General features: G+C 42.7%; 1 protein-coding gene across 2 annotated transcripts in view; it reads right to left on the bottom strand.

The window, feature by feature from the left end:
• MTF1 (metal regulatory transcription factor 1) overlaps window positions 1–12185 on the bottom strand; it is a 39330-nt gene that overhangs the window by 7392 nt on the left and 19753 nt on the right. For both annotated transcript variants that reach the window (XM_081057897.1, XM_081057896.1), the window contains 3 exons: window positions 9236–9313; window positions 3941–4043; window positions 2559–3166 (listed from right to left, as the gene is read on the bottom strand). In XM_081057897.1, the coding sequence (XP_080914023.1) occupies window positions 2559–3166; window positions 3941–4043; window positions 9236–9313 (789 nt within the window). The remainder of the gene's footprint in view (window positions 1–2558; window positions 3167–3940; window positions 4044–9235; window positions 9314–12185) is intronic.

Raw genomic sequence — 12185 nt, 5'->3', positions numbered from 1 at the left:
CAGGGAAGGCCCTGGGCAGTGTGCTGTAAGTTGCACAGGGTAGTTGCTCAAGGGGGGGGGGCCGGGGCTCTGCCACACCTGGATTCAAATCCAACCTCTGCCAATTATTAGCTGTTGCAGTCAGTCAGGTGATTTAACCTCTTAGAGCCTCGGTTTCCTCATCTGTAAAAATGGGGATGATAACCAAAGAACGTCCCAAAGGACTCCTGAGAGGCTGACAGGAGACTATGCACGCAGAGCCCACGGCACATGGCGAGCATTCAGCAAGCATTAGCTACTTACATTATTGCTAAGTAGAACTATAAAGCCCCGCCCAGAAATCACCCTAATCACTTTAGTACGCTTCCTATGACATTGGCTACAGAGTTTCTACTTTCTTCAAGTCTTCTCTTATAAGTGCTTTGTCTTTTATCCCTTTAAGGAAAAAAAAGTGCCTCTACGATGAGTAAGAGGAACGTGAAAGCTTCTGGCTAAGTTACAGGAGATGACACTATAAAATAATGATGGAAAAATGAGACCCATATTTAAATACATGAAAATGAATTGTGGGCCGGCCCGGTGGCTCAGGTGGTTGGAGCTCCATGCTCCTAACTCCGAAGACTGCCGGTTCCATTCCCACATGGGCCAGTGGGCTCTCAACCACAAGGTTGCCAGTTCAATTCCTTGACTCCCGCAAGGGATGGTGGGCAGCGCCCCCTGCAACCACTATTGACCGGGCACCTTGAGCTGAGCTGCCGCTGAGCTCCTAGATGGCTCAGTTGGTTCCCAGATGGCTTAGTTGGTTGGAGCGAGTCCTCTCAACCTCAAGGTTGCGGGTTCGACTCCGGCAAGGAATGGTGGGCTGTGCCCCCTGCAACTAGCAACGGCAACTGGACGTGGAGCTGAGCTGTGCCCTCCGCAACTAAGACTGAAAGGACAACAACTTAAAGCTGAATGGCACCCTCTACAACTAAGACTGAAGGGACGACTTAAGAAAATGGAAGGAGGTTGCCTCCAGAGTCGGCTGGAACCCCATTTCTAGAATCCGAGTGCCCTCGCTAGTTAGCCCTTCTCTATAGTTTGTCTTAGAACATCATCCAGCCACCCAGGCACTCTCCTACGTGGTACATCCTTTTCTCCATCTAATTCCTACTTGTATCTGAAAGCTCACTTGACTGTATGGTGACCTAACAAGCCCTTAGTCTCTGAATCCCTCATCAAGCAGCACGACACAGTAGTCAAGAACACAGGCTCTGGGATCGGTCTATCCTCAGATTTCAGCTTTGCCACTTATGTGTGATTTTGGGTTAGTCACTTAACTTCTCTGGGCTTCAGCTCTCCATTGGTAAAATCATACCTACCTCCCAGGACTGTTGTAATTAAGTGAGTAATGCATTAACAAGTGCTTGGTTAGCACAGTGAGTGACATTTAGAGATACAGAAATATAGACAGTCAAAAGATCAGTGGTTGCTAAGGAAAGGGAGAAGGAATGAATCAGTGAAACATGGGATTTTTAGGGGAATGAAACTCTTAGGGCTACTGTAATGGTAGGTACATGACATCATGCATTTGTGAAAACTCAGAACCGTACCACATAGAATGAGCCCTAATGTTAAGTATGGACTTCAGTTAACAATAATGTATCAACATAGATTACAATCATAACAAACGTACCACTCGAATGCAGGAGGTTAATAATAATAGGGAACTGGAGGGGAGGGGACGGGGTGGATGGCAATTCTCTGTACTACTATCTGTTCAATAAAATTGAAAAAATGTAATTTAGAACATAATATACATAAGGTAATGATTTACGTGTTAGAGCCTCGTTTTTAAAAAGTACTTGGTTAGCACACTAAGCTCTTACACAAAGTAAGGGCTCAATAAATCATAGCTGTTATTTTTTTCTATTACCATTTTTACTATCATTTGGCATTTTACCTACTGGTAATGTTAACTTTCTTTTAAGCATTTTAGCCTCTTTAACTAGAATGTGAGCTTTTATGAAAAAGAGATCATGGTTTTCACTTTTCGGGATCCCCCAGAATATCCTGAGTGGCATCGGGTAAATACTGGGCTCTCAAAATACATTTAATTGACTGACGAAGTCATTTCCTTAGTCATCAAGACCAAACACTCTTGTAGAAAATGGCTCCACACGGACTCTGGGAACGTGGACTACTTCTCTGATTTAGCCACTGCTATCTGGTTCCATCTGAGGGGGTCCTGTCAGTCCCTCACATCAGCGTGGCTCTGCCCCAGAGACAGAACCCGCTTTCCTGAAATGTTCTTCGGTCTCTGGAGTTTGAGGGCTGCTCTCCTGATGGGATTGGATTACAGATGGAATATTTGTTCAAGTGCCCACTGCTAGCGAAACCTGAAGGTTGTTTCTCTGCCTCCCTATTTAAGTATCAACATGGATTTATACCACTTGATTCTGGGGGAAATACCTAAGAGGTAGAGTTACATGTTTCAGGGCAGGTATGATAGCCATTTTCCTTTCTTCAGAAAAAGCCTCCGAATACATCATCTATGTAAATACACTTCACCCCACGGGATCTGTTCACACGATACTTACAATTTGTTCTTGGTTTTGCGATGAACTGGTGGCACCATTCAATATCCACTGTAAGTTCTGTTCTCCCATGACTAGGCTGGACTGCAGGATAGCCGTGTTGGGAGTCGGGGTGATGGTGATAGTGGGATTATTAGTCAGGACAGAGTTGGCACCCAGGGGCAGAGTCTGGACCATGGCTGGCAGGGGCTCAGTAGTACTTTGTGGTTGGGGCGGTGGTGCCACGGCTGATGTCACTGCTGATGTCACTGCCGCTGCTGATGCAGAAGGCCCAGCAACAACAGAAAGTCCTGGTACGATGGGCTGCGGTGCCTGGGGGTGCGGAAGAAACTCTTGATGATTAGCAGCAAACTGTGTGCTGTGGGGAACAGGCACTTCTGGAGGTTGTAAGAGAGCAGGGGGGTTGCCAAATGCAGCTTGCTGGGAACCAGTTCCTAGGGAGGGAGCAGGCGGAGGAGCAGACGGTGCTGAGGCTGGTAGGAGAGGCTGGGGTGGCTCGGAGATGCCAGGCTGCAGTACAAGCGGAAGAGATAAAGATGCTGAATTTCCTGTGGATGGCGGAACACCACTCACTGACTCTGCATCACCATTAAAACTTTCAATCAAGGCAGCTGGCAAGAAAAAGAAATAGAAATATATATACATATCCCAAGCCTTACATGAACCACAAAAACAGTCACTACAGGCTAAACCAAAGACAGCCGAAGTCTGTCAGAGCCAATTCCTCCATTGCTAGTGGGCTGACTTTCAGCTTCTCATTTAATGACACCTCTGGTCGAAGTGCCAAGTTTTACAATCAACCTCACTTTATAAATGTAAAGACCTAGTATAGGTCTTTGCATAAAAAAATGTGTCCTACGGCTTTTCTAGAAAATGGGCTTGACATCCTTTCTTGGCATGACCAGTGAACACCCTTTCTGACGACTGTGAAGCTTCAGAGACAGATTTTCACTCAGCTACAGTTTGGTCCATGCATCCGATGCTAAGTCTGGGGGTCCCATCCACTCAGGAACAGGGTGCCACATCAGAAGCAGAAAGAGCTCGTAGCTCCTCTCATTTTTTAATTTGTTTTTAAATTATTTTTATTATTTTTTATTATTTTTTTCCTCTCATTTTTTAAGGCCCACAAGAACTTTTGGAAAAGGAGACCCCCCTCCCTTGAGGGTCTAGAAAAAACAGACCCTCAAGCAGACCCTTGCTGAGGAAAATAGGGGAAAAGATGGACTTGAACTGAAAAGCCCCTACTTTTCCAATCGCTCACTGAAAGTCACTTCATTCAAAGGAACTGAAATAATATTTCACAGTGACTGTCATTCAGTGTGTCAACAGTGTGAACTCTCTTTCCCAGTGCTGAAATCTAAGCAGGAAGAGTCTGTATAACAAACCTGTCTGTTGAGGGTCTTCCTGAATCGCCGAATCATCTGCATTTTGGAACATTGATTTAAAGATGCTTGCTGGTGAAAGAGTGCTGAGATCCTGGCCCGGTGTCTGATGGACAAGACAAGGACGTGAGACCGCAAGCAGATGTCATTCCTCACCATGACAGAACATACTCGTAGAACAGCAGAACTGCAATGATCTTTTGATATGCTTATTTCTAACTTCCCTTTTCAGATGACATATATGTCTATAAACCTCAGGCACTCAAGATTTGGATCCTCAAATACTCTAAAACAGAATTCAACAAGCTGACCTACAGGCTGAATGCCTGTTTTTGTAAATAAAGTTTTATTGGAACACAGGCACACTCATTCACTTATTCTTCACACTGCTTTCAGCTACAATGGCGGAGTTGAGGAGTTGTGACAGAGAATATATGGTCTACGAAGTCAAAAATATTCACTATCTGGCCCTTTACAAACAAGTGTGCTTCCCCTGCTTTAAAAGACTGAATCCTACATGAAAATGGGATTGAACAATATCCATTACCTGCAACTTGTTTTTCTCATGTAATAATAATATATTGTTAATATCTTTCAAGGTATTATAGAACATCTATAATATTCCAACATGTACATATGGTAATGAATCAAACAATATAAAGAAACACAATGGTAGACAGTAGTGATCACCTTATGCTCCATATTGTCATTACATTGATTCTTTGTAACTTACAATTAAGAAAAGGTCAGAGGCATTTATAAAGATAAAATGTGAAAAACAAACAAACACATAATGCCTTAAGGACCCGACTTCTGACAGGCACCAAATAAAATGACCACCTCCAAGCTTCCCTTTAGTTAAGGGGAGGGGGAAAACAGCAATTCTTTTACCTGCACTCCACCTCCAGCCTACCTGCCCTTGCATTTTGCAGGGCAAGAGTGACAAAGGCAATCTCCAAGAGTCTAGACAAGTAACAGAAACGAAGCCAGGAGGGGGGAGGACAGGGGCTGGGAGGCTATGGCAAACTCGACAGCATGCGCCCAGTCATCTGAGGGGCGTCAGTGGAATGCTGCCATGTGGCTATGCAGGCTGGAGATTACCAGAGCTCAAGAATGGTCCCAAATTTGGATTTTTTGGTGAAATCTACTGATTTGTAATTAAAAGCAAGTAATCCGAGAACGATTTAAAAGCAATGTACAAGCCAAATAAAACCTTTCTTCAGGCCAGATTTGGCCGTACTGCCAACTTGGGCTTTAAGGTCATTTTGCAACAACTCCGCTTCTGGGAGGGAGACAGATCACTCTGGGCCTGGGCAGATGTGTGGTGAGCGGGACCGCCCACCCCTCCCGAGTTCCTCTGAGCCAAGAGGGGCCCGTTAGTCAGCATGACTCCATCGTCAGGGAGAACAAGAGGGGACGCGGGATGCCTCTGATTGCCAGTATGATAGAAGCTGAGGCTTCCAGTTTCCAGTTCCCAGGGAGTTAAAAACCACACGCAAGACAGTGGCCTTAAAACTTTTCACCATGACACAAAGAAATACATTTCATATTATACGGTATGGACATACATACATACTTCATATTATATACATAACCATATGGATATATGGATATACGTCTACGAGACAGAGCTTACCCTTACTATGTGCAGTGTCTTCTGACACTTTCAATTCTGTTGATGTCCTTAAAACACTGATGATAAACTACTATTTTATAACCCAATAAAGAGGTTCGACTCAGTTTGAAAAAAAGTGGGCTAACAACTGCCACTAAGTATAAACCTTGCAACTTCCTCATAGTTGTTATTTTTGTTCCACCTGTTTACAAACCATCAGCAATAACACTGTTAAAAAGGAGTGAGCCTGTGTGACTCTGAAAGATTATGTACAACAATGTTCACAGCAGCACGATTCATATTTGCCCCAAACTAGAAACTATCCAAATACCCAAGGGAAGTAGAAAGAACAAACTGTGGTATATTCATTTAGTGTAATACTGTCCGACAAAGAGAATAAATACTCTGTTACTATATGCAACAATATGGATGAATTTCTTAAACATAATGTTGCAAGAAAGAAGCCAGCACAAACGAGTCTATCCCACATGATTAACATACTGCATGACTACAATTATACAAAGCACAACACAGGCAAAATTCACCATAGGTTGTGAGAAGCCAGGGGAGTGTTATCCTTAGGGAGAGGTAATAGCTGTTAGGGGGCTTGAAGGGGGCTTCTGGGCACTGGGAACTTTTTGTTTCTCAATTTGGGTGCTGGTTACATGGATGCGATCAACTGTGATTCATGAAGCTGTACACTTACAACAGGTTTACTTTTCTATATGTATGTTAATATGAATAAAGGTTTTTAATTAAAAAAAAAAAAAGGAAAAAGGACAGGGCTGAGTGAGGGGACTGTGACTCAGCCACTGCCAGGCTTCAGGATAAAAACCCTGGGAGCAGTTCCCAAAAGTAGAACAGACAAGAACAGGGTGAGTCTCTGGGGCCTGGAGCAAACAGATGAAAGAACACTGGGAGCTGTCGGGGACCAGGATGGACCCTGAAGCTCAACAGCTGAGCAGCCCAGGGGGCCATTCTCTACCTGCTTCAACCTTCATTTAACAAAAGATCTGAGCAAACCAGAGTTCACTTCTAGGACACATATACACATGTGGCTGCCCAGAAACCCACAAAATGATAATCACATAAAAATGTATCATTGGATGGGGCAGCACAGTGGGCTCAGTTGATTGGAGCGCGAGCTCTGAACAAGGTTGCCAGTTCAATTCCCACATGGGATGGTGGGCTGTAGCCCCTTGCAACTAAAGATTGAAAATGGCGACTGGTCTTGGAGCTGAGGGGCCCTGGAGAAACACACTGTTCCCTAATATTCCCCAATTTTAAAAAAAAATTATCATTGGATTTTAACAATTTATAATTTTTTTTAAAGCAAAGCGAAACAAAGCAAAATTAATCTTATGACTTCAAGGAATTGTGGCCTTAGTTTGAAAGGCTAAAAATGAGACTATTTCCAATTCTGGGATAAATGCTGGACGACAAGGGCACAGTATGTAATTTGACTCCAAGGGATGGAGCAGCCTCTCTCTTGCTGACGTAAGTTGTGGTAGAAAAGGATTCCCTTTTTGTTGCGAGTACTTAAAGTTCCTGTGCACCAGGATTCCTCACCTAGTGACCCCAGGGCACCAGAAAGCTCCTCAGTCAATGCACTCTTAAACCATTTAATACAATCTCGGAGACTAAAGAGATATTATACCCAGAAATCTCAAGCTGCATAGCTCAGAGGACATTTAGGCCACGCAGTATAGATATTTCTTTTAGAATATTAGCTCTGAAATGTGAATGTGCATAAAAATCGTATGAAGTGTTTATTTAATGTTTTTCTTTGTTCTTCAGATGGTTAATTTCTATTGACCTATCTTCAGTTTAACTGATTCATTCTTCTGTCATTTTCAATTTGCAGTTAAGCTTATCTAGTGAATTTTTTATTTCAGATAAATTTTCAGTTTCAGAATTTCCATTTGGTACATTATAGTTTCCATTTCTCTGCTGAGATTTCCTATGTATTCAATCATTACAAGCATATTCCTTTATGTCCTTGAGCATCTAAGAGCCACTTAAAAATCCTTGTCCGCTAAGTCTAACATCGGCCTCATCTTCAGGCCCGTCTCCATAGATTACCTTTGCTGTTGAGTAGGGGTAATGTTTTCCTGTTTCTTCTGATGTTTACTAATTTTGGGTTACCCCGTACACTGCAAATGATACGTTGTGGAGATCTGGATTCTGTTACACTTCTTGGAAAAGTGTTTGCTTTAACATTCCGTTGACTAGCCTGCGTGCCAGCTCCAAACTCTGTCTTCCCCGCAAAGGACAGCGGCTGCAATCTTTGTCCACTTCTTCAGCCTTTGCTGGGCTGCTTAGCGTCTGCCCCCCCACATCCACAATTCAGGGGTCCACTAGAGATTTAGACAGAGTTTATACGTGGAACTTGGGGTTCCCCCTTTGTGGCTCTTTCCTTTCCAGGCTATGCTCCCTCCCTTTCCAGGTGCTTTGGTAGCCCTGACCACTGTCCTCTGCTTTATTAAGCCAGTAGGACTGAGTGTTTATTACTGTATTCTGGACATCTTGTTTGGTGTTAACCAGGGCTTGCCCTGAGTGGCTAAGCATAAAACCCGAAAACCCATCCAAGTGCCTTTGCTATCTTCCAAGTGGCCCCTTCTTCCAAGCGTTACCTCTGCCTGTTTGGGTTGCTCTCTGGTGCTGTCAAGGCGTCGTTTTTTTGTATTTTGCCCAGCATATACAGTTGTTTCCTATGGGAGGGTTGGTCTGATGTGAGCAACTCTGCCATTAGCAGAACGCTGGCCTCAGGGTGCCTATATAAAAATGCAGTATCAAATGACACTCCCAGAGGACACTGACTCAGTGGCCCAAGGACTTACGTTGTCAGAAGAGCTGCAGATAACTCTATTTTGAGAAACACTTTTTCACAGCATTCTTGAGTCATTTAGTCTCTGTTCAAATACTTCCTTTCGCACTGATTCCTTCTTATTTATTATGCATACATTCAGAAAAATCTAACCTAAGCTATATTTATTTAGCAGAGAAAAACAACAACAAAAAATGCACCCTTAACAACCAGTAAAGCACGTAGCTCCTCACGAAGCAGCACGAGCTCAGCCTTAATGCATGGTCTGCAAGGCACATCATGGAGCCACGGCAATGGCAGGGAAACTCCAAACAGAGTGAACTGAAGCAATCAGACCTAGAGATAGCGGGGTTGTTCTTCAGCAGAGGGACTATATAGGAGGTCTGCTTCAAAACCCCAATGTGCTGAGCTCAAAGCAAGGCAAAGACTGATTTAGGTCAGACTGGCAGGGCTTGAGAAAGTCTGGAAACTGGTATTCTGGCTCCTCCTTACAGGCGACTAATTTTAAGCTTCTCGAGGATAGACCACACCTACATTTTTACCACTACAAGCTCAGCACCAATGCACTGACTAATGGAGTGGCACTCAATAAATATTTGCTAAGTGAATAAAGAAAAATTTTCTGCAGCCAGAAAGTTGTCAAGTGAGTGATCTGGTCAAAAAGCATTAGGCATCAGAGAGAACAACCTCTCCTGTGAGAGCTCTTATCAGGGGAAAACAGACACAAAAACAAAAAACCCTAAACAGTCAGTAACGGAACACAAGTAAATCTGGAAGACTTCAAAAACTGGTGTCCCTCCATTTTCCCACCAAAGGGTGTGCTCCATTCTCGAACCCATATCACAGGTATACTTACTGTATTGGAATTTTCTCGCAAGTCAGAATCTGTGGACAGAAGGCTCAAGTTACTCAGACAAAGTGAGTGATTTGCATCCTGTAAAAGAGAAAAAATTCTAATTAACAACAACAAAAAAATTAGGACTTATAGTAGCATATCATGTAATAAAACACTTGATTACAACATCCCAAATGTCTAGATGTGTTACCTGGAGAAACATAAAACCATCCAAAGCAAGGGCTATGCTAATTATTTCAATTTTTAAATCCTGGTATTAGAATAATCTCTTACAGTTCTTAAAGATGGTTAATAAAGAGTTTTAAGAATTATCTCACAACTCAGGCTCTAGAATAACAAAAGCTGTGATAATATGAAATAATAATATTTGTATAATTGGTCTTATTATTTACAAAGCGGTTTTACATGACCTCATTTGCTATTCATATAAAACTCTGACGTACTATTTTACATTCCCATTTCAAATATGAGAAAATTAATGCAAAGACTGGCAGTGAACTGTCCAAAATTCATAGCTAATTAGCAGAACACAAACCCAGTGTTTCTAACTGAAAGTCCATCTTCCTCCTATTTACCAGTGAGTCTCCAATATAGGCATTTCAGGGATCATTACCCAGAGCGGTACTGAGGGTTTACTATTCATATACAGTTGCCCAGGCAAACTCTGAACTCTGGATTACCAGAACGCCGGTTGCAATTCACATAGTTTATGTGGTAACCCTGCTTACCTCATGGATCAGATGTTCCCATTCATGCATGCATTCAACAAATATTCACTAAGCACCTACTATGTATCAGGCACTGCTCTAGGACCAGGAATACTAATGAACAAAATAAACTTGGGGGAAGGGGCAATAAGACAAATAAATATACAGGGGAATAAGGAATGTTGGGGTAGGAGTTGCCCTTTTATTAGATTAGAGAAGATCTCTTAGATAAGGCAGTATTTGAGCAGATACTGAAGGAAAGAGGGCATAGACCATGCATATATCCAGGGAAAAGTGTTTCAAGCAGTAGGTATAGTAAGAACAAAGGCTCGAAGACAGGAGTGGGTTTCCCTTGTTCAAGGAACAAGGGCTGAAGTGAGAGGAAGAGAAGTAAATTAGGTCAGAGAAGTGACCAAGCCAGAGAGCAGGGCCTGTAGATCACTATAAAGATTCTGACTTTAAGTGGAACAAGGAGCCACTGGAGGGTTATGAGCAGAGGACAGACATTATCTGCCTTATGATTCAGAAAGATCCCTCTGGATGATATCTGCAGAACAGTGTGTGTCAAGGTGAAGTGGGAGTGGGGAGAAGGGGAAAAAGGTGCCAAGAAGACCATGTAGCAGGTTACAGCAATGATCCGGATACAGGTGACAGCGACTTGAAGTCATCAAAGGAAGTAATCAGCCTAGATATATTCTAGGGCAGAGCCCATGGACTTTGCTGGTGGATGTGGGGTATGAGGGAAAAAAAGAGGTATTTAGAAAACCTCCAAGACTTTTGGCCTATGCCACTAGAAAAACAGGTGCCAACTACTAAGATGGGAAAAACTGCAGGAGGAACGGGTTCAGACATGTCAAGTTTGAAAGAGCAGATGATGATATCTGGGTGGAGATGTCAAGTGGGAAGTTGAATACACAAGGCTCGAGTTCAAGAAGAGATCCAGGCTGGATAAAAAGTTAGGCCTCAAGGGCAATGTAGATGGCATTTAGCGCCTAGAGGAGATTCCCTCTACTGGAGGGTGACTTGTGATCCAGATAAGATGAGGTCTGAACACTGTGCACTGGGGCCCCCCAATACTCAGAGGTGGTCGGCACTTAAACGGTCCTTAGATTGTTATAAAAATGAGAAAACTGACCATGACTTAATAAATGCAGCTTAGTAGACAAAGACTCTCAAATCTTAGTATTTTTTATCTGGTTTTACAGATGAAGAAACTGAGACACAAAGAAGCCATCTGCCTTAGGTCATCTGATTAGTGGCTGAGCTTACATCTGAAGTCAGGCAGCCGAGCTCCAGAGGCTGCAGTCTTCACAACGCATATGATTTTGCCTCTTATAATACAGGGGTCAAGAACCAGGCTCTGGAGTCAGATCGCCTGCCTCTATTAGACTAATTACAAGCTCTGGATACTTAGACAAGTTATTTAATTTTCCTTGCCTCAAGTTTTCTTTTTTTATGTAATATAGGGATAAGAGCAGTACTGACTTCAGAAAGCTCTTGTGAGATAATCCATATGAAAGCACTTAACAAAATACTTGGCACACAGTAAACATTCAGTAAATGTTATTTTACTGTAAAATGTTTCATTATTACCAATGAAACAAAGGGGGAGTCCTTTTAAAGGGATCTTTTGCTGTTTAAAAATTGCAACCCACAGAATTAAAGTATGCTGTCTCTCCCCAAATCGAAATCATATTACATACTTTTAAGAACCTCATTATTAAAAAGGGGGTCAGTGTGTTTCAGTTTCTTTAGCTATGAAGTAGAAAGATAATAATAGTACTCATTCCTAGGTTTAAACGACATATGGTAAGTACCCAATACCACATAAGAAGTAATAACAGTAAATGTATCCCAGATCTCTCTGGAGTGAGCTGTAGGCGAGGAAAGTATGGTGGAGGAGCTAGACAAAGCTGCTTAAATTGCCTAAAACTTTGCAGAGGCCTGTTCTGTGGCTCAATGCCTTAACCCAGTGGCTCTCAAACCTGGTCTGCAGACAATTCAAAAGGGCAAAGGACCACCCCAACTCTGCTTGGTTCTCCAATGAGAGATTAACAGATGTGTGAAACAAAGCACTAATTCGTGTTGCAAACTCAAGTACAGATATGTCATTTTATAGGCATGAATGGGAAAATAATACCCATTTAGAGCATCTGGCCGGCCCTTTGGAAACCATTCCGAGACCTCTGGTTTCAAAACACTCTTCCACCATGCCTGACAGAAGGAAGTGGAGCTGAATCAGA

Source organism: Rhinolophus hipposideros, assembly GCF_964194185.1.
Source record: "Rhinolophus hipposideros genome assembly, chromosome: 8".
In the NCBI taxonomy this organism is placed as follows: Eukaryota; Metazoa; Chordata; class Mammalia; order Chiroptera; family Rhinolophidae; genus Rhinolophus; species Rhinolophus hipposideros.
This window is presented reverse-complemented; position numbering and strand designations above follow the sequence as displayed.